At 24.2% G+C, this 22,733-nt stretch overlaps 7 protein-coding genes across 12 annotated transcripts; 4 read left to right on the top strand and 3 right to left on the bottom strand.

Moving 5' to 3' along the window:
- Positions 1–4: 4 nt before the first annotated feature.
- On the top strand, positions 5–2,535 carry LOC139994549 (uncharacterized). The gene is made up of 3 exons (XM_072017320.1): positions 5–1,653; positions 1,747–2,069; positions 2,144–2,535. The coding sequence occupies exons 1-3, from the start codon at positions 1,329–1,331 to the stop codon at positions 2,336–2,338; spliced, it is 843 nt and encodes a 280-aa protein (XP_071873421.1). The 5' UTR covers positions 5–1,328; the 3' UTR covers positions 2,339–2,535.
- A 1,811-nt stretch (positions 2,536–4,346) lies between these two features.
- LOC139994553 (glucose-induced degradation protein 4 homolog) lies at positions 4,347–6,412 on the bottom strand. The gene is made up of 4 exons (XM_072017330.1): positions 6,087–6,412; positions 5,344–5,511; positions 5,037–5,269; positions 4,347–4,815 (listed from the first exon to the last, which is right to left on the bottom strand). Exons 1-4 carry the CDS (start codon positions 6,231–6,233, stop codon positions 4,752–4,754), a joined length of 612 nt encoding a protein of 203 aa, XP_071873431.1. The 5' UTR covers positions 6,234–6,412; the 3' UTR covers positions 4,347–4,751.
- A 528-nt stretch (positions 6,413–6,940) lies between these two features.
- Positions 6,941–12,691, top strand: Inc (BTB/POZ domain-containing protein inc). Of its 2 annotated transcripts, XM_072017329.1 has the most exons (4): positions 6,941–7,174; positions 7,541–7,837; positions 7,969–8,097; positions 9,211–12,691. In XM_072017329.1, the coding sequence occupies exons 1-4, from the start codon at positions 6,983–6,985 to the stop codon at positions 9,238–9,240; spliced, it is 648 nt and encodes a 215-aa protein (XP_071873430.1). In that variant the 5' UTR covers positions 6,941–6,982; the 3' UTR covers positions 9,241–12,691. The 2 variants fall into 2 exon arrangements, with proteins under 2 accessions (XP_071873430.1, XP_071873427.1); XM_072017326.1 differs by lacking the exon at positions 9,211–12,691 and having other exon boundaries at positions 7,969–8,196.
- On the bottom strand, positions 11,508–12,629 carry Lamtor2 (Late endosomal/lysosomal adaptor, MAPK and MTOR activator 2). Its single transcript, XM_072017332.1, has 3 exons — positions 12,488–12,629; positions 12,108–12,270; positions 11,508–11,799 (listed from the first exon to the last, which is right to left on the bottom strand). Exons 1-3 carry the CDS (start codon positions 12,553–12,555, stop codon positions 11,650–11,652), a joined length of 381 nt encoding a protein of 126 aa, XP_071873433.1. The 5' UTR covers positions 12,556–12,629; the 3' UTR covers positions 11,508–11,649.
- Positions 12,692–12,874: 183 nt separating the features above from the next.
- Tgt (tRNA-guanine transglycosylase) lies at positions 12,875–15,765 on the top strand. Its single transcript, XM_072017317.1, has 8 exons — positions 12,875–13,346; positions 13,773–13,910; positions 14,102–14,191; positions 14,327–14,480; positions 14,562–14,694; positions 14,807–14,968; positions 15,060–15,228; positions 15,331–15,765. Exons 2-8 carry the CDS (start codon positions 13,776–13,778, stop codon positions 15,673–15,675), a joined length of 1,188 nt encoding a protein of 395 aa, XP_071873418.1. The 5' UTR covers positions 12,875–13,346; positions 13,773–13,775; the 3' UTR covers positions 15,676–15,765.
- Positions 15,766–16,141: 376 nt separating this feature from the next.
- Positions 16,142–20,355, bottom strand: LOC139994416 (ubiquitin-associated domain-containing protein 1-like). Its single transcript, XM_072017027.1, has 14 exons — positions 20,159–20,355; positions 19,855–20,018; positions 19,593–19,786; positions 19,356–19,516; positions 19,068–19,279; positions 18,880–18,980; positions 18,136–18,326; positions 17,940–18,078; positions 17,706–17,848; positions 17,183–17,216; positions 17,011–17,058; positions 16,852–16,943; positions 16,388–16,770; positions 16,142–16,304 (listed from the first exon to the last, which is right to left on the bottom strand). The coding sequence occupies exons 2-14, from the start codon at positions 19,887–19,889 to the stop codon at positions 16,223–16,225; spliced, it is 1,815 nt and encodes a 604-aa protein (XP_071873128.1). The 5' UTR covers positions 19,890–20,018; positions 20,159–20,355; the 3' UTR covers positions 16,142–16,222.
- Positions 20,220–22,691, top strand: LOC139994550 (uncharacterized). Of its 5 annotated transcripts, none has more exons than XM_072017324.1 (5): positions 20,220–20,240; positions 21,014–21,170; positions 21,301–21,511; positions 21,778–21,894; positions 21,965–22,691. In XM_072017324.1, exons 2-5 carry the CDS (start codon positions 21,015–21,017, stop codon positions 22,162–22,164), a joined length of 684 nt encoding a protein of 227 aa, XP_071873425.1. In that variant the 5' UTR covers positions 20,220–20,240; position 21,014; the 3' UTR covers positions 22,165–22,691. The 5 variants fall into 5 exon arrangements, with proteins under 5 accessions (XP_071873425.1, XP_071873423.1, XP_071873424.1 ...); XM_072017322.1 differs by lacking the exon at positions 20,220–20,240 and adding an exon at positions 20,524–20,843 and having other exon boundaries at positions 20,922–21,170; XM_072017323.1 differs by lacking the exon at positions 20,220–20,240 and adding an exon at positions 20,524–20,843.
- Positions 22,692–22,733: the final 42 nt, after the last annotated feature.

Raw genomic sequence — 22,733 nt, forward strand, 5'->3', positions numbered from 1 at the left:
ATATATATATAAACGGAGGGGGAGGGGCTCTTGCTTGTCCAGAGAAGTATATTTAACATACATATATTATATGATACTTACAGAGTAATATTTGTGTAATTTTTAAATGAAATATGACATTATTTATTAACCTTTTACCAATTCATCTTTTTCTTGCTAATTTGTCATCTTTTTAATTGTTAATACGTATATTTTAACAAAAAGAGATACAATATAATGTAAAAAAAATCATTGATTTCATCATTACTGTATATATATATCACTGCAAAAGTTTTCATAAATATTGAAATCGTGGAGGAAGAAAGGGGCCATCTGAATAATTGAAATCAAGTAAAAAAGTTAGTTTCTTATTTGTTAAATATTATAAGAAGCTTGTTTATGTTTATATCTAATAAATAATTTTGTTATATATCACATATTTAAACGCATTTCTATTTTAGTATTATGTTTTGTAATATTATAAAATGCATTATAAATGCAAAATACAAATTTCTTTCAACCTATTAATGAATGTAGTAGAAATAATTACTTCTAAAAAAAATATTGATGCACTTATGGTGGTCACAAAATTGATAATTTGACATTTAATTATCTTATATATAAACAAATATTTTAAAATCACATCAAATTGATGTAATATATTAATTTTGTCTCTAATCAAAAAGAATTTTGTATTATAATAATCGAATACAATTATACAACAAAAATACGACGATTTAAACAACAAATTATAATTAGAACCATAAATTTTATATGCTTTAGAATTAGATGACATTATATTTTATTATATTTTTTCCACATATGTACAATATAACATAAAAATGATCTATTTTATAAAATTTAGATACTTGAAAATTGAATATGCTATATTTAAATGTAAGTAATATATTAGATAGTGTTTTAATTTTAGTTTAATATATAATTATAAAAAATACTTACAATTTTAGTTGATAATAAATAATAAATTGTTTTCTACTAAAAAAAATAAATTAAAAATTGTATTATACGTAATAATTTATTCATAGATATTCTCTGAGTAGTCATTATAAAATAAAATTTTGAATACATATTAATATCAATTTCCATTCAATAAATTTATACAAACGAAATAAAATTGTTTTATTGTTATGATGTATTTGATTATCCTTACACAGAGTATATCATTAAAAAATGTTCAATTGTTTGATAAAAGACTAATGCAATCTAAATTTATTTCAAGCATCTATTTTTATATTTTCCAGTTCTTCTTATATAAGCTTTGCAGACAGATTTAATCAATGTTTATTTAAGGAATATATTTGTATAATTAAAAGAAAAATTAGAGAGAAATGACAACAATTGATGATACATCTATGGTTGAAGACAATGTTTGCCTTCCCAGTAAAAAGAATCTCTGTGTTCCTCAACAGTTATCAGAAGTAAATGAATTATTAAAGTCAATCAATAGAAGACTGGAAGATTGTGCTTTAGAATGGCAAGCGGAGATTTCTCGCAAACAATGGAAAATTTTTAATTCTAATGGCATTGGAGTAACTTCATTTGAACGATCTCTATTAGCAAGAACATATTTTACAGAGAAAAATCTTGATGAAGCTTTCCAACATTTACTTTCTTGTAATAAAATCTTTTCAGAATATTTAAAAAATTTCATTGGTAAATAAATTAAAATAAGTATTTATATATTTATTAATAAATGCTAATAACAATGTTATCATAATTTAAGCTATTATAATAATCTATTATTAGATCTTTTACAAGATGAAGTATCTGTTTCAAATGTCAAAGAAACATCTGATGTACAAAATCAATGTTTTAATAAAAAAAAAAGTTGCAAAGTATTGGATATTACTAACAGAGGACCAACACAACTTTCTCCATTTTTAAATGGGGAAGAAAAAGTTCAAGATTATATTGATAACATATTAACAGTCCAGAATTCATTTACTGATGTGGTAAAAGCTAAAATTAACTTTGATACAAAATTTTTGGGGTTTGAAGCTGTATTACATAAAGCTACATCTACATCAACTGATGCAGTTTGCCTTTGTCAATGTTGTTCTAGTATTATGGTAATATATTTCACTTGTATTATATTTTACTACTGTTGTAATAATATACCTATATATTCAATTGCATATTTTAGCAAGCTACACATGGTACACACAGAAAATTAAGAAGTGTAACTCTTAATCAAAGAAATCGAACAGTTGCAAAACCTAAACGCCTAATTAGATCTAAAAGAACATTATCCAAAAAGAAAAAAAAAGAAAAATCATCCACAGTAGATGATAAAATCAACGATCAATTACCACTTGAAACACATACAAGAATCTGTTAATACAATTTTGTTATATTGTACTTATTTCCAATTAGTCATTAAATTTTTGTTAATTTTTGTGAATATAAAGAATTTAAACTAAACAGTAACATATACACACAAAAAGATAATTTCCATAATTTACTAGAGGAATTCATTTATTATCTTTTACATTATTAGTACATTTCATTTTAATGTTAAAATTTTCCTAAATGATAAATAATCACTAAATGATTCACTATTTCTCCTTTTGAAAGTTTTATTAACTTCTAATTAAACCATTGGAAAATTTAAACATTGAAGTGATTTGTATCAATTTTATATACTTCTTATAACTTATAGTTTTGTTTATATATTAAAAATATCATATCATAGTTTTAATAGATATATTATATTTAATAAGCAATTTACAATACAACAAGGATCTATACACTTTTATGCTTAATTTTGTAATAATGAATTAATACTTTATCATTTGTTTTAATATTAAAGTAATTACAATATACATGAATTCAGAAGAAGCATTAAACTCTACTTTTTGCAACGAATGCTGTTAATATTAGGTAAATATCATTTTATTAAACATGTACATGGGTATTTAAAATTCTATTTTTTAAATATTCGCCATGGTATGCCATTAACTGCTAATATTGTTTTGTCTTATTTGCTAATATGCTAATTTGGAAGAAAATATATTGTACAAAAATGTTTTTGGTTTTATATATATATTACATAAAAATATTACAATAATTTGCCAAATAAGATATATGACTTTGTATATTACATTTTCCAAATTTTGCAAGTTCATACTTCAAGCAACATCTTTTTTAAATTAGCAATTTAAAAATAAATGTTAATAAGAGATACTTATAGAAGTTACAAATATTTATTGTTAAAAATTTCTACCAAATGAATAATTAACTTTTAGTTATATTTAGTTATATTGAAATAAACAGCAGCAAAAATGTATTAATCAATACAATAAAGATATTTTAATACAAGTTACACATAATTTTTAGATATTTCACCTTGGAGTAAATATGTCTCCATCCTACATTCTAAGTAACGAATAAATCTAGAGTCTAGATAGTAGACAAGTTTTACTATTTTGGTAACATTAAAATTTTTTTAGTAATTGTTAAAAGAATAAATTTTACATTCGTAAAAAGAGATTCAAAATTAATAGTATTTAGTTTTTAGTAACTTACTGAATAAATACATCAGTTTAAATTAGCCTAATCACTGTAATGAACCATTATAATGTCCTATGTCTATAACAGATTCAATATTTCATTAACATTACATTACGATTTCTATAAACAGCCAACTTGTATCAAATTTCTTCTTCCATTAATATTATGAATATCCATAAAAGGTTTCTTGTTCACTTGGCTCATTAAAATTGTACCACTACAGGAGAATCTTATGAGGAAAGACTTTCTTTATTTGGTATGTTTCTGTGACTGAGAATTTATTAGCTGTATTGAACATACAAAACAGAATTAATGAGTAAATCAACTGACTCATATAGATAGAGTAAGAAAATCCTTCCTAATAAAATTCTCCTTAAGTGGAATGATTAATCTGAGTTTACCATTTATTTAATCTGTATCATGCTGATACAAGAGAATAATATCAGCATGAAATTTTGACATCTTAAGATAATATTAAAATTACTTTCATGTTCCAGTTTGATTTTTTTTACTACATTCACTTCAATCCATTCAGTCACCACCGTTATTTCAATTAAGGCAAACAGATCTCATAAATATATGGATGAGTAATAATATAAGTAAACCTTAAATTTCTACAAATCTATGCAGTCATTACATCATATAAGTAACTCAAATATAAGTGCTTTTAATGGATTGCCACAAGATTTTTTATATTATGTGTGTATTAGTCATTGAACTTAAACAAAAAAAAACGAATACCCTATTCATACTATAGGGTAAATTTGATTATATATAATGCTAATAAACGGTATTACAATCTTATAATAAATAAAAATACCAAATAATTAACAACATTTTAATTGACAAAAAACATCAATTAATTTATTTCGATAAAACATCTTACAATGAATATTAATAATAACTAATTTATAATCAAGCGTATCAATGACTGCAATCCTTGTCACTTTTGCAATTATGACCTTTCTTTTACGAAATCTCTCTAATATTTATATAAAGTAAATATATAATATGCACCATATATATTATGTACTACTATTTAAAAAAGAACCTAAGAAATACCTTATTAAAGTAGTTTATATATATTCTTTCAAGTACTTTACTTTTAACATAAACAATTTAAAAGTTGTTGGTTATTCAATTCAATTGAAACTACTTCAAAGATTGATTTTTATGAGATCTGTAAGCTAGGAGAGGCAAAATATGAATTTCGAGAGATAAATGTGCGAAAGTCATTGATTTCACCTGAACTCGTAGATTTGTATGCTATGTTCTGGGACGTGTTTCAAATTTAAAGATTGATACCTAAAATAATACAAGTATGAAAGAAGAACAATATTTTTTAACATAATTTTCTATCACATACAAATATTAATTTCTTAATGGGAAATGTATAGAATTAAACTGAAATATTACTTATAATTGTAAAGGTTTGTAGTAAGTAAAATTTAGGATAGAGGGAAAGATAGGGAGGACGGAAAAGAATATATTTTGTTACATTATATAAATATATCAAATAATATTACCACTCTGAACTACGATGATAATAAAAGCCTTCAATAGTAGCAGCAGATTTTTGAAAGCAAATATAGTAAAATCCTGCAAATGAGGCACCGTTGATATCTTTTATGGTATGATCAGGAACTAAAAAATGTTCCTTCCACCTCATAAAAACAAAATCAGTTCCCTTCAAAGCCTCGTAATCAAATGTGTCTGAATTAAATGTTTTGGCATACTGGCGAAAAGATTCAAATTTACTCTATAATTTAAAAAATATGGATTAACATAGACGTCTGTTAAAATAAAAAAAAAAATGTGCAATAAAATACAAACCCAATGTTTTCTATCAACATCTTCATCTGCATCCCATTTACGAGTTAAAAATGGATATTTCTTTGATATAATTTCACCATCAAAGAATGTAGTTAAAGTAGGAAATTCTTCTGTAAGACCCTTAATTTTTAAATAGCCACATAAATAGCTATTCTCTTCATCTACGTGCTGTAATAGAAAAATCTTTATAAAATAATAGTTTGTGTATATGTATGTGTGTTGTATTTTATGTGTAAAATAAAAGAAATATACTGCAAAATATACATTACATACATTTTAAGATATATAATGTATATATATATATATTTATTTATTTATTTATTTATACATATACTGATTCTTTGTAAACATTGTAACTAAAATTTTGAGTTCAATCAATATCTATTACTCAAGTGCTATCTACAAATTGCCATTTTATTATATATTTTCATTTTCATACATTTATTCTAATAAAATAACATTACCTGTCAAACAAAATTACAGATTCTATATTGCCAAGATATTTATAAATAAGCTGAAAAGTATAAGGAAAATTTTTGAAAATTCTCGTAATAGATCATTTTAAATTCAGAACTATTTGAATATGTAAACAACATAGTTAACTAATCCGATTTCGAAAAGATTGTAAAATATTTAAAGGATATAAGGCATATAATCAATCATTACGCAGTAGACAGATGTCAAAGGTGCAATAGAAATTTGGGATATTTGTGGCGCAATTTCCAGAAAGAGGGAGAACTAACCTGCAAAACTACTTCTACGTCGTAACTGTTGCCTTTAGACTTTTGAGAACCTTGAAATCGTGAACCGTTGTAGAGTAAAGATTTTGTGACACCCGGCTGCTTTGAGTTTGCGGGCGGTGGTGGTACTACGTCAACTTTCACCGGCATTCTCGGCTCAAGTGAACGTTCTTAAAATTTGCCCTCCTTGGGCGACAATTCCTTCATCACAAAACTCTCGCAATGACTGCCGGTAATTTTCAGGACGTAGATGTATTTATGCAAAGCCTCGAACCCAGACACACCCCCGGCCGTAATTTTTACGCGAATGTTCAATTCGTCGCCCCTTAAAAAGATCTTACTTTTCCATATGAGTATGGAATTTTAATTATTTTTAATAAATATCAAAGATAACTATTCACTAACAAAACAAAAACTAATATTTTCACTTGTTTCGTCAACTTGCACGTATCATGTCCAACAACATTTTAGTTCTATTTTGCCGGATGTATAGATACTTACATCTTACTTATCAACATTTTAAATATTAGATTTCTTTTATTCATTCAAATCTTATACTTATACCATTGATTTCATTAATATCGGTATGCTACTACTTTATAAAATATACGTACCAGAATTTGTATTTCCAACAAATATAACGAAATTATTATTTATATTTATTTTTTTCATAAACAATGATTTTAATTTGCTTTCCCGCCATAAAATAACAATTTTGAAAGTAATATTACGTATTAAATAGTAGCAAAATGTATTAATAATTCAAACAAAATATTTAAATTTGACTTGAAAAAATAGTTTAATGTCACTTTCAATTTTGTGAGCTTAATATTAAGACACTGATTTGATTATGTTACAGAAACCTATGAGCTGAAAGTTGCGTGTGTTTCAAAGCAAATATGGAGGATTTCAGTGACACGAATTCGCACGAAATGACAGAAAATCATGTTCAAAAACGGTGTAATAATCAGTGGGTTCGATTAAATGTTGGTGGTACATATTTTTTAACGGCGAAGACTACTTTAGCTAGAGACCCCAATTCATTTCTCTATCGGTTGTGTCAAGAAGATTCTGACCTTATCTCAGACAGGGTTAGTTGATGTTTTTAAATAACCGCGAATTTTAAAACATTGTCAAAAATTGTTAAATATTTTCATCTATATGAATATTTTTTTGTGTAATTAATAAGAATATTTTATATAAATCAATTTAGGTAATTATTTTTATAAACTTTTTACATTAAAAGATATTTAAAATTGTATGACATAGCAAATTTTGTTTATTTTCTAATATGATGTGTAGCATATGTATCATTATATTAAAATAATTATACATTAATAATTCATAATGTATATAAATATTAGTATGAAATCATAATTTGTAATTTTACACAAATTATGTATTGTTATAAAATATGTATCATTTATGAAAAATTATTTGTATACTTCATTATACAGGATGAAACTGGAGCATATTTAATAGATCGTGATCCAACATACTTTAGTCCTGTTTTAAATTACTTACGTCATGGGAAATTGGTTATTAACAAAGATTTAACAGAAGAAGGTGTCTTAGAAGAAGCAGAATTTTATAATATTACAGAACTCATTCGGCTAGTGAAAGAAAGAATTATCTTAAGAGATACCAGACCATTAAGAGATTCAAAGAAACATGTTTATAGAGTCATTCAGTGTCATGAAGATGAATTAACTCAAATGGTATCAACAATGTCTGATGGATGGAAATTTGAGCAGGTATTTTATATTTTAAATTAAATATATTTTTATTTGATATATTAGTGTTTTATTCTTTTTAACATACATTAATAACACAAAAACAAATAACATGCATTGTTAAATTAAAATTGTACTCTTATTTATTTTAGTTAATCAATATAGGATCTCAATATAATTATGGAAATAATGATCATGCTGAATTTCTATGTGTGGTTAGTCGAGAATATGGAGCCAGTCAACTCAATAGTAAGGAACAAGAATCAACGGATCGTGTTAAGGTATCATTATTGCATTCAAAATTCTTATGTCACTCTTTTAACCAAAGCAATTATACATAATCTTTGTTCATAATTTTATTAAATAATTATGTTACTTTCTTTCTATTTCTTATTTATTTTGTCATAATTGTAACATGAAATCGTATTACTAATGTCAACAGTTATGTTTATATTTTATTACCAAAGATTATAATTAATAAAAAATTGGAATACATATAAATGAAATATGGAATTATACCATTTCAAAAAAAGCGTTTATAGTTAGAAAATTTTTATAGTTTTATGTAAATGAAGTCACATATATTTAAATCTCTATCTATAAATCTTTTACCTAATTAGGCACACGTTATAAATACTTTGTTTTATGATGCAAGATAATATAAAAGTACCTTATAGTTGGTAATAAATATATGCTACTAAGTTTTATAAAAAACATTTTATATTGTTTTTATGTAAAAATTAAAAATATTTATAGATTTATCCTTTTTTATGACAAATTTATTTAAATTATAATATAATATTACTAATTAATTATTTATATTTTTCTTTTCAAAACATATCATTAATTCAGGGGCCAATTTGCATGAGCATGTTCTGCCTCTGATATTTGCTGTATGTATTACATCATGATTTTTTTTGTACTGCATGCTGTACACTAAATAAAGAATTTTTTCTTTTATTGGTTTGATTACTTTCTACCCTGTTGTCCTGCATCATTTATTAATGCATGTGTTTGAATTATGTTTTGAAAGTATTATATTTACAATAGAAATTTTTTAAATTAAAAGCTTTGGTAATATACATTGAATTTATAGTAAAATATTTTTAATAATTAAATAATTTACAAAATCAGTATTCATACAATAAGGTTTCATTTATTATTACTCTATTGTATATTCATCAAAATATTTTCTTCAAAATATGAAGATATTGTGTTATTATAATTTATACAACAAAATGCAGAGGCTGAACAATGCTAAAAATAAATGCCATTCGCATATTTTACTTAAGGTTTTACATTCATATTTATACATTTTTTCAATGGAATATAATTTTTAATACGAATCTCATAATATAATCTTACTAAGCTTGAATCATTAAATTATATTTTAGGTTCTGCAGCAGAAGGGTTCTCGCATGTAATCTCTAAATCCGTCCTTTTCTTTTCTTGCTTCATTTAATTAAATCAACTGTGCAGCAACAAGATGAAGACTGTTTTTATTTCTACATGTAAAAATTTAAGTTCACACAAGATCTTCATTGCTTCATTTTTCATGTACAGTGATAATAACAAAAAAGAAAATACAAAGGTATAATACCTTTTGTAGATACATAGTTATTATGCAACAACACAAGGTGAAGCTTTAAAAATCGAAAGTATCACACATTAATAAGTGAATCATTTTATCTTTTCCAATCATGATTTTAATTTATCAAACAAACATTTAACGAGAATGAATATGGATTGTAGTGATAGAAATAGTGCTTAATCATTCCATAAGGGATCATACATTTTATAATGAAAGAAATTAATACTGAAGTAAAACTTTTTATCCCACTTATAATCTGTGACACTCTCCTTTTAAAAAAAGAATGTACCAAATATAAAAAATATTAATACATATATACACGCAATCACTAATATTAATATGCTATGAAAAGAAATTGTTATTTAGTAATGTTTTAGTTCACTAAATAGTTTAAAAGACAATAGCATTCATAAAGGCAATCTTTTTCATACAAATTTCTACAATGAATATAAATACTCTCTAGTAATAAATAGTTTATCTTTTTGTAACAAGTTGTATAAAAATAATTTTTTTTCTAATCGTATCTTTGTCATAATATTATCTAAATTACTTACCTTCGCACTGCCGCTATAAAATATAAAATAATATTTGTATATTTAGCATGATACTTTTGATTATCAAATACAAAGTTATAACTACAAATGTAAAACTAATTTTGACATGTAATAACGTGGATGAAAAAAAAAGAATGAATGTAATTTTTAACAAAAGCAATTTATTATATCGTTTATTAATATACGATAATATATAGCGAAAAGATTTGAATACAAAAATTTAAACCATATGAAACATTTAAAAAAAGCTGAATAATTCTCAGTTACTTAAGTATTATTTTCTATATGCATATAATTTCTATTTCATAATATTTCATTTAATGCAAAGCAATTAGGAAAGTAGACTGTGAAATTATGTATGTATAAAAGATACATATTATTTTATTTTCCTCTTTCTTCTTTCATTTACAGTGCATCTACTTTGTTTAGATAAGAGTTTCCATTTTTATATATATTTAAGACTACAACAAATCTCTATTATATAATTATAGAATTAAAAACACTTTATAATAGGCATTAACATAAGCTGTCAATTGTTGAAGGCCTATTAAAGAAGTGTTGTAGACAATATACTTATATTTAAAAGCATTATTCATGAGAAAAAATTTACACGTAGCACTAAATTGTTATAGGTATTGTTAGAATTATGTTATATATGATATATAATAAATTGTATATTATATATACACATATACAATAGTTTCATAAAAAAGATTTTTTTCTAAACATATAGAAAATAATTTAGTGATATTATTAGTTAATTACGATTTACATTCACAATATGTCACTTGGTAAACATTAATACATGAAAATTTAATTATATAGTTTATAATAAGAAATGCAACAATATGAACACTTATAACGAAAATTTATTGTTTGGCTAGTAATAATCATTTTATGTACTCAAAATAACAGGAAAATTTTAGGACCAACGTTAGTCATTTTGTGCAATGTATAATGTAACTCAGTGAACTTGTGTTTAACTTGTATGATTAATCTAATTGATATTAGAATTATCATATTATATATAGATATATATATAACTCTATATGTAAAAGAGTTTGTACTTTCATAGATATATTTCTAAGTCTATTAACTGTTTGATGTTTATTGTTAGAAAAGAAAGTAATATTTATATGCATCAAAAGTAAGTTTTAATACCGATAAATATTTCAAATTACATAGAAAAAGATTATAGGCGGAAGTATATAAATGCAAATGAAATAAATAAAATTTATAACATACAAATTGTGGATTTAAAATAAAAGCAATTCTATTTATAAAGGACATATACATCTATTAATTATTTTTAACATTACATATGTTTATTAATGTATATGAATATATGAATTTAATATTTAATTTCTAAATTTTTTTAAAGATTGTCTACATTATTAAAAAATATGACATATTTCATTGATTACAATAAAATTTAAAACTTCATTTCTATGAAGTTCACAAGAATATTTTTAAAGATGTTACTAACATTTGATTTCAAAGCTAGATTTATTTTCTAAGGGTATCACATTTTATAAATTTTAATGTATAAATGATTACATAAGTCTTTTATTAATTGAAAATATATTATTTACAAGACAGTACCAAGTATCAATCTTTACAATAAATTATAAACATTAAAATATAAAACTAAATTTTACAACACAATTGGATATATGTTTAAACATTGATTAAGGCATATTTGCTATTGTTTTTAGTGGTTGATCAAGGTATCTTGCTAAAGCTTGTGCTTTTTCTCTTAATAAACCAAATCCCACATTTTCTTTTGCATACAAACATAACAACAAATTAGCTACTTCGGTAATAACGACTTTGCCCTCCTAAAAGAAAATGTTTCATTAAAACACATGTTACAATTGTATTATTTCAATATATATACAATATATAAACGTATGTTGTTTACAACTTTTCATTAATATGCAACTGAAATTTCTGAATAATAATTTGCAATAAAAACTAATAACTATATACATATTATTTTACTAAAAATATTTTTGCAGTACATTACAAACATTTTTATTTGTAATCAATTCGTAAAAGATACTAATAAAGCTATTTAATTGCATAGAATTTAAGTATTATATAATTAATTACTTGATAATCAAATCTATTAATATTTGATAATTACCACACAATCCATTAATACGAATTGCAATTCATCTTCCTTAAATGCATTTCGTCCATTTTTTTCATAAGCTGACCATATATTACTTGTAATAGCAGCAGTTACTCTTGCATCTTTATCTCCATAACCACTGTAAGCTAATAAACCACCATCTCTATTTAATAATCTGAAATATATTTTCATTTAAAATATTTGATCAGAAACTTTTGTTTTCCTAATTACAATAACGATAAGAAAAATATGTAAATTTATATATGTGATTTCACTTGCATGTTTATTAATATTTATATATTTTATAACATTACATAGTTATTGGATTATATTAAAAAAAAAAACATGCATATAAATCGTGCTTAATTTAACGAAAGAAATATTTTACTTACAATGTATTTTCTACGCCGCCGGTATTAGCTTGACTAAGTACTTGTGTTAATGCTTTTGGTTTCAACATAGTTTCACAAGTAATACAAATTTCTCTTTCTTGTTATCTTTTTTAAATTACTCTCATTAAACTTTATCGTGAACTTAATATAAAACACTAACAAGGTATGGGCATTATTTTTTAATACTTGTATTCTATAAATCAAGGATAATATCTCTAGGACAAAAAATGTATGACACAAATTGTAGGATACCAATTTTTCACTAGAGAAAATTTAATTTCTAGCATATGGACTTTTCATAATCTGTAACTATCATATGAAAACATGTTTTAATATTGATAAGGGTACAAAATAAATATTGTTGTTCTATTTTAACGCATTGTAATCAAAGACTACACTGATGATGTGATATTTATAACAGGCAGAAGTTCTACGATAGTGTTGCTATTATGGTCTTACTTTGTATATTTAAATTGGTAATAGTGAGCAATTTGGTCAGTATTTCCAATTTTTTTCTCAAATTTTGATATTGTTAAAAGGCCTGTTTAAATAAGTAAAATATCACGAAAAAAAATATCGCAATTAATTATACATATCTGTAATTTTACTTCAGTGCTAAACCTAAACCCAACCTCAATCTAGGAAAAGCCCTAGAAAATTTCATTTTTATTTTGCGATGTAATGTATAAACATCTTATTATTAGCTACTATTCATATGGGCGTATTTACTTAATCGCAAAAGTAAGATAACATAGTACTGAAATGTGTTCCTTGTGTAAAAGTACTTAACGTAGTTAAAAGATGATAATAAATATTATCGTAAGGAAACTGTAGAATAGATTAATATTACACATGGAAAGTAAGTTGATGAATACTGATATAAAGTAAACACACACACACGAGTCTTTGAACTGGAATTTTACAGCTATAGTTCACAATTCGAAGTAAAGGATATTAAATAATATTGAACAACTTTAGAATTACATATAACACATTTAGAATTACAATAAAACAAATTAGATTATGTTTGATTACATTATTTCGCAGTTTACAACGTTGTAAGCGGCGATTACTTATAAATTAATCCAATGTTTTAAACAATATATATATATCATAATGATAATTTATCAAGTAAAATATGTGAATATTTTTAGATGTACAATAAGCTATTATTATTATTGTAAATTGTGATATAAGCGACAGTTTTATAAACATTTTATTAATTATGTATGTATATGAAACCAAATACATTATTGACATTGTTTGCTAAATTATTAAACTGAAGAAAATGTTACAACAACGAAAATCACCACTACTTTTCGAAATATTTTACGAATGTCAAACTACAAAAGCTAGAACTGGTAGGATGACTCTCATTCATCATCATGTGGATACACCAGTATTTATGCCAGTAGGTACACAGGTAAGTTAAATATAATTAAAAAAAAAGCTTAATGTTTTATGACATTGCAAATCATATTTGGCATATCATTAAACTTGTAATATGATTTAATTGTTTATAAAATATTCTATTACTTACAGTCATATTATAGATATATATATACGTATAAATCAATCACTTTATACATTTTAATAGCAATATTAATGTTTTAGGGTACTTTAAAAGGCATATTACCTCAACAATTAGAACAATTGAATTGTCAAATTATACTTGGAAATACATATCATCTTGGAACAAGACCTGTATGTAATATATATAAATATATAAAGCATAAAGCGTTTAATATTTCTTCAAGATATAAAATAATTTTGTTACTTATATTCAAATAAAGTGAACAAATATTATGTTATGTTATTGATAAAAACTGGATTTTGTAGGGTCTTAATATAATGCAGAAAGCTGGTGGTTTACATAACTTTATGAATTGGAAAAGAGCATTATTAACAGATTCTGGTGGTTTTCAAATGGTATCATTACTAGAACTTGCTAAAATTACGGAAGAAGGTGTCAAGTTTAAATCACCATATAATGGTAATTATTGCATAAGAACAATATGTACTTATATTGTATTATGTAAAAATGCAAGTAAGATACTTTAATATTACTTTACAGGAACAGATTGCATGTTGACACCTGAACATTCTATACAAATACAAAACATAATAGGAGCAGATATAATTATGCAACTTGATGATGTTGTTAAAACTACATTAACAGGACCAAGAGTAGAAGAAGCAATGCATAGGTAGAATTGCATTTATATATATAATTTATAAATAATATTATTGCATTTACGTATATAATATATTATTAATTCCTATCAAAATAATTTTTAATACTCAATATATTATTTACAGAACAACTAGATGGTTAGATAGATGTTTAAAAGCACATCAGAAATCAAGTGGGCAAAGTATATTTCCAATTGTACAAGGTGGTCTTGATCCTAAACTTAGATCAGAATGTGCAAATCAATTAATTAAACGTGAAGTGAATGGCTATGCTGTAGGTGGATTAAGGTAAATATTAAAAAATTAAGGTAAAATATTAATTTAGATGCATTAATTTAGGAAAAAAGAAAGATTATTTTATGATTAATAATATTTCTAGTGGTGGAGAATCTAAAGATGATTTTTGGAGAATGGTACACCTTACTACAAATATACTTCCAAAAACTAAACCACGTTATTTAATGGGTGTTGGATTTGCTATTGATTTAGTTATTTGTTGTGCTTTGGGAATAGATATGTTTGACTGTGTATTTCCTACAAGAACAGCGGTAATTAATTAGAGATAATGCGTTTGAATTAAAGAAGAATGTACATAAAGTGCAACAAGCCGGTAACATGAAATTTATTAATGCATATATTACTTTTTTTAGAGGTTTGGCTGTGCTTTGGTACGTACTGGTCAATTAAACTTAAAACAAGTTCAATATCGTAAAGATATGAGGCCAATAGATGAATCATGTGAATGTAGTACATGCAAAACGTACACACGTGCTTATCTTCATCATATTGTAACGGTAGAAACAGTTGCATGTCATTTACTATCTGTTCATAATATTGCATTCCAAATGAAATTGATGAAAGATATTAGACAAAGTATTCAAGAACAAAGATTCCCAGAATTTATACAGCAATTCATGTTAGATTTGTTTCCAAACAAGGAATATCCCCCATGGATAGTTAATGCATTGGAAGCTGTTAATGTTACATTATTATAGTAATAATTATTATTTATTTCCATAATAAAATATGTCTTGTATAATTTTTTAATGTCCTTTATAGAAATAAATGTTTGAAAATTTTATATATTTTATAGTAATTGATTTCAACTATTAATAATACTAAGGTATGTAAATTATCATTTATATGAATATCTTACTAACTACTATAAAATAAGTGCTAACATATTAAAATACATGATTAATATTATATTCATTTACTTACTAATGTATATATTAATATACATATTAATGTTCTTAATAGAATTCATATAAGAGAAACCCACTCAATTAAAAATTGTTTTGCAATTCTTGTGCAAAACTTGTACTTTAATCCAGTTTTAAAAATATTTTAATTAACATTTTATTAGTTTCAACATTACCTTGTTATTTTAGATTTTCGTAATGTTTAATGATAATTTTCTTTTAAAATATCAGCCAAATTTAATTTTGAAATTATATATGCTTTTTGTTTTAAACATATTCATCTATTATTCCAAACTATGGTAAGTAGGCAATCGAATTACAAATAATATTAATAATTTCATCACATAAAATCATCTGAATCATATCCACTATTTTCTACATTTGATGTCATATTAGATGTATTAAATAAAGAATTATAACTTCTGTAAAAGTAGAAAATAATATTAAGTCTGACGAGATTAAACAATTTATATTTATCAATAATGTACCATAATTTTTGTCTAACCTCATTTCTGCTTCTTCCTTTCTTCGTTTTTCTTCTGCCTTTTCTCTTTCCTTTTGCTCTCTCAAAAGTCTCTTTTTATCTTCCCGTTCATTTCTGTCCCGTTGTTCTCTTTCTGCTCTTAAATTTACTTGTTCTGAACGTTTAGTTTTATTTAATCGATTAACAATAGTATTTATTCGTTTTGCAACATGAATTTTACGAACATCCTTATCTTTATGAAAACCAACTTGTCCTATTTCCATACCTGGTGTTTTTTTCAGATTTGACCACATTGTGTATACTACATCGATATCATTCATTTTATTTCCTTCAATACTATTTGCTTTCACTAATTGTGCTGCATCTTCTAAAACTACGCTAGGTATGTCATCTATTGTTTGACCCTATAAATCATGTATTCATATATAGATACGCATATACAAATGTGTAAAAGAACATGCATGTTTTTAATAGAAAATATTTACAAGGCGAAGTCGAAGGTATACATGCGCTGAAGAATATTTGTCAACATGAAACCAAACATCTTCTGGCCAACCCCACTTTATGAGATCATCATCTAGAAAAATATATATTGAAAGAACGTATTTTATACATTATAACATATTTTAGAATTTTTCACTTACTTTCATATTGGTCGACTCCCATAAATAATGTTACCGATGGTTGTACAACTATAATTAAAAATTATAATTATCATTCTAACCTTACTGAATATTATTAGTTTTTTAGTAGCAAAATGTATATGAAAAAATTTAAATATACATTAAACATGAAACCAGTGATAAATAATAATACCTTCACTTGTAAAATAATAAACCATTATTACAAAAAATATTTAGTTGAAACACGTGGTGTGATTTATCTGTCAAATTTCAAGTCGATACTAGCGACAGTAAACCATACTTTTTGGAACTATTTAATTTTTTAATATGTAATACCAGAGATGTAATACTCTGTTTCATGTATATTTTTCTAAAATTGGAAAAAATATATTATGTCCATATGAATATATATTCAAAATTAAAAATGTAATGTTAAAATATACATATCATAAAATAGATTTTTAGCAATGTTAATAAAATTCATTATTCATGAATATAATGGAAATCTATTAAATATATCTAATATATTACCATAATAATAGGTTTCATTAATATGTATGCGTCATTTATTACTATTACTGCGTCATTAAAAACATTCAGAAAATCTTTTGCTACAAGCTTATGATATTTATTTATTATTTTATTATAATTTATATTATTATTATATTGTTCACAATATTAATATTAATTTATTTTACAAAATAATATTTAAATCAGAAATCAATTGCATATTGATTGATATGAATCGTATGTTTTTCGGCATGATACATTGATATAATGTGATCCAATACTGGTCCTACTTCAGGATCTCTTATTCGTTCACTTATAGTTACTGGTGATTCTAACAGCGATAAATACACTAAAAATTTCATTTTTACACTAATTATTATATTATCTAATTATGTTAATTTTTAAAAATTTTTATTATTTATTAATAAAAATAATCTTACCAAGTAACATATTAGGATTTGTAAGACTAAGTTGAATACGTGGATCATTCATGATTACTTTATAAATTTGACTACCTGAATCAAGTTCTTTATCTAAATTTTGTAAACTATGCCTCCTTTCTCCAAGTAACCATTCACACTGAAAAGAAGAATATATTTGAAACGTAATAAAATTAAATTTATATAGATTACTCACAGCATTAATTTGATTGTTTCCAGTAATTTTTAGTGCCTCAATAATGTTTTTTTCTTCAAATCCCATCTCTGATAGTGATTGTACTGCTCTAGAACTAGGTTTGAAATCCATCTTCCTATAGTAACGGTAACTTTTTAATAAACGATCTACTATGCTGAGTACATTTTCTTCCTTCTTCAAATTTCCACATCCTACATATAATTATCAATTTATTTGTGTACAATTATAAATCAACATGTAATAATAACGTATAATTTATCATAATTTTAATCATTTTCAATCTTATTACATATATTATTATTTTATAAATCCAAATATGGGCTGTAAAGAAATTTTTAATATTTCTGAAAAGAAATGGTCTCTTTGTGAAGTTTTATTTTTAATTGTAATATGTTTTAGTTTTAATAATTATATGGGTGATTTTAAATATGTATGAATTAATGTATGAATGTTTTAAATATGAAATTGAATAAGAATATAATTTATAAAGAAAAACTACATTATGATTATATAATATTAATAGAACTTTATATATAGCAAAAAATGAAATGATTTTTCAAAATATACGCTTATCATAATTTAAAATTTTCTCAAGAATAAAATCAAAAAGATTTATTTATACTTGACTTGTATTAAGTATTATCTAAATAATTAGCTCCTTCAAATAAATCAATACCTGTTTCCCCTAAGACATTTTTGATGTATAAATAGATGAACTGGAAACTGCAACATCTTTATTATTACCTTTTTCAATAGATATCAAATCTAAGTAATCATCATCATCATCATCTTCTGGATCATTCTGATGTTCTGCTAACCATTCTAATGCTTCCACTATATTTGATCTGTAATAAATTAAAAATCAGAGCATAAAATATTACTTTTAATTTATTAATACTCCTGAACATTAAATTAAATAGCAGATTGTGTACTTTCGTAAGTGAAGAGCTTTCAGAACCTTTTTTTCAGAAAAACCCATTTCTGTAAGAGTCTTTACAGCATTTGTATTAATATTTGGTTTACATCTTGCCTCTAATTTTTCTTTTAAAATATCATAAAACTTTTGTGCTTCTGGGCTATACGATATAATTCTTGCTGATGCTTTTACAAGTGTAATTAAAATTTTTCGTATTTCATTCTGAAACTATAGTATAAAATACATGACGTAAATTTTCTCAATACATAAAATGCAATAATTATACATGTATGTGTATATTTACATCTGCAGGACAAGGAAGAAATGGAATAGGTTTAGGTGGATTACGTATAGGTAAATCTTTTGTTATTTGTAGTACTACTTCTTCATCTGGACCTTTCAAAATTTCTGCAGATAAATTTTCATTTACAGGTATTGGACGTATCTTTATTAACATTAATTCATCTGTAATAAAGATAATCATTTTATTTTGCTCAATATATCAGCTGATGTAGCACAGAATTTTAGCAAATTGTTTCACCATTTTCATTAACTTTTTCATTAATTACACTATGATCATCTATAAGCCACTTGAATTCAGATGTATGAACTAAACGAAAGTTAGTTGGACTTCTTGATTTATCATCACCGTAGAAATGTTTTATTGCAATATTTTTTATGTTATTGATAGTCATATCTGATGTCACATCAAACCTCATGATCATTCCTTCAAGACTAAATAAATAAATTATATTTACTAATAGTTTCCAGGAAGATATTGATAATATTTAATAATATTCTACCTTATAATATTCAAAACAAATTTTGAGTTAGACATTGTATAGTTTTATAATTATCTATTTTAATAAGATAAATCATCAGATTGTCTTTTGCTTGTTCTCGCTAAACTTTTTGCGTCCCAAGTTTCACCAAGTAATTCTTGCAATCATGGAAATATTAGTTATATCTATAACATAAAGATATGTTATCATTTCTCTTATTATACATGATATAAATCAACTCAAGTATCTTTAAAATAGCTTTGTATTTATATACATATATATGTATATATAATTTTTCATTTTATAATATAAATATTATACTCACTTTTAACATGAAATTTTTTAAGATGTGTATTTTAATTAAAATTTCCTTCGCGCTACATTGTCATAATTTTCTTGATATAAAGGTTAGAAATGAATTGTGGAAACATTTTCAAGTGTCACTATGTTAAATGTAATGAATAAACCATGTATGGTTTTTAATCATATCGTATATGAAATAGTGTATATGACACGTATTTGTAAATGTTTTGTTAAAAGTTACAACACTTAATCAACATTTTTTATCAACATAAAATTTGAGTTATATATAGGTATACAAATGTCAGTTATCACTTATCAGAAATTGCAGATAATCAGATGATTTGTTTGTATATTATGTGCATGTCAAAATGTACAAAGTACAATCGAAAATATATAATTATGAAAAATTAATTCTGTAACTGTTTATTTTCATAAAACGTTTCCTTCTGATTTTTTTTATTCTTTGAAGGAAAAGGAAGATTATACATATAATAAAATATATTTCGTAGAAATGCTTTTATAATTTGGAGGCTATACATTAGAAACGTTACGATACTATGTAATTTAGAAAAAAAGTCAATAAACAAAACAATTACTAATAACATAATTATGAATGTGTAATAACATGTTTAGATTGTAATAATATTTTTGATGTTAGTACAATAAAAAATATCAAGTTTAAAAAAGGTTTTGGTTAGATCTATTACGTATGTATATACAAGTATTTAAATATCTTCTTTCTTCTGTTTCTTGTAAAATGTCATTTAAATGTTATTTAAATTTAGGTATTCATTGATATATATATAAAAATTCTACAAATATCTAAATTTAATAACAACAAGAAAATAAATTTTGATTAAATTAATGAATTTCTCAGGATGACTGAAAAGTCTGGATGTGGTGAATTGCAACAATTGGTTCAAGAAGAAGAATGTGAAGAACCATTAAGTCAAGGTGGAGAAGCTACACCACCTTCCACACCAGCAAGATCTCATCATCCAAGTAAAAATGATACACATAGTTCTCATATATCGGTATGAATTTAGTATTAGTTACCTAATTTTGACTAATAAAACATAAATTTGAAAGTATCATTTTGAAAACATGGATAAATAGGTGATTTAAATAAAACAATGAAAATGTTAAAAGAGTTTATTATTTCAGCAACAAGTATTATGGGAAACTAATGTACAAACATCACCAATTATTAGTAAAGGAAGTTCTGGTCAGGCAACAAGTCAAGGATCTATGGTTTCTGGCCGTGCTGTGAATCTTTCAAATCATGGTAATCAGTCACGTCTAATGTATATGAATGAGAAGGAAAAGCAAAAACCAAATCGACCAGAACTACCAAAAATAAATCGTCAACATAGAGGTAACTTCGTACTTCATAGTAACATTTTAAAAATATTATTTAGAATATAGTAGTAAGTATCTTAAAAATATTTACAGCAACATTTAAATAATATCTTTTTATTTAATTTTCAGTTATATAATGTTACATATTATATTTAATAATACGAAAATTTATATTTTTGTTAATTAATAATATATTATAATCTTTTCATATATTTTTCTGTTTTAAGTATTGTTAAGTTTTCATTATATTTTTTGGTTGTGTTTTGGTGTCATTAAATAAAGCTATGGCACCATGCAAACATCATTGCTTTTTGTCAGAGGTTCCTGATGTTCGTCGTATGGAACAAGCTTTATTACAACTTTTGGAAGATTTCCATAGTGGTAATTTACGAGCATTTGGTATGTGAAATATGCTTTTCAATATAGCAGAGTAAATATAAAATTAGAATCATATACAATTGTAATACAGGAAAGGATTGTAGTATGGAACAAATGACAGAAATACGAGAGCAACAAGAGCAATTAGCTAAACTTCATTTTGAGTTAGGTCAAAGGCAAGGAATTGGTGGAGAACAATCAGGTTTACGACATTCAAGTGCCAATATGAATAATTTGTTGGAATGTCTTCAAGAGCTTAGTGTTTGCATTGAAAAATTACATAGCAAGTAATTGTAAAATATTTATAATATATACGAAATATATTTAAACATGATATTTGAATAGAAACATGAAAATTAATTAATATAAAAGATAGAATATAATAAAAATTTATGTACTTTATAGAATGTTTTCACATTTTGGAAATATTTCACGATACTGTTTTTATATAACCGTACATTTAACTTTTCCAACAGTGAAATAATTATATTTCTTGATTAAAATGTTTTTTATTTAATTTAGAAGTTCCTGTTATTATTTTTGTAAATTTAGTTTTATCAAATTCCTTGTAAACTGTAGATATATAGTAGTAGCTATTTAATAATATTTAATAAATGATAAAAAGTAAATCAGTATGGAGTAGTTATATAATCTAGTGAAATTGCATATTTATGTTTAATTATCTATATCAAATATTTTTTTATAGAAACATTTCATTTCATTTTACTAAACATTTTAACAAATTTATATCAGTGCTTATATTTATGTAATACTCTAAAACTGTAATTTGTCTATTTAATAAAATGACGTAAGTTGTACATTCAAATATACTAAATAATGACAATATTAAAAATTCTTGT

This window comes from Bombus fervidus, chromosome 14 (assembly GCF_041682495.2).
Source record: "Bombus fervidus isolate BK054 chromosome 14, iyBomFerv1, whole genome shotgun sequence".
NCBI lineage: Eukaryota > Metazoa > Arthropoda > Insecta > Hymenoptera > Apidae > Bombus > Bombus fervidus.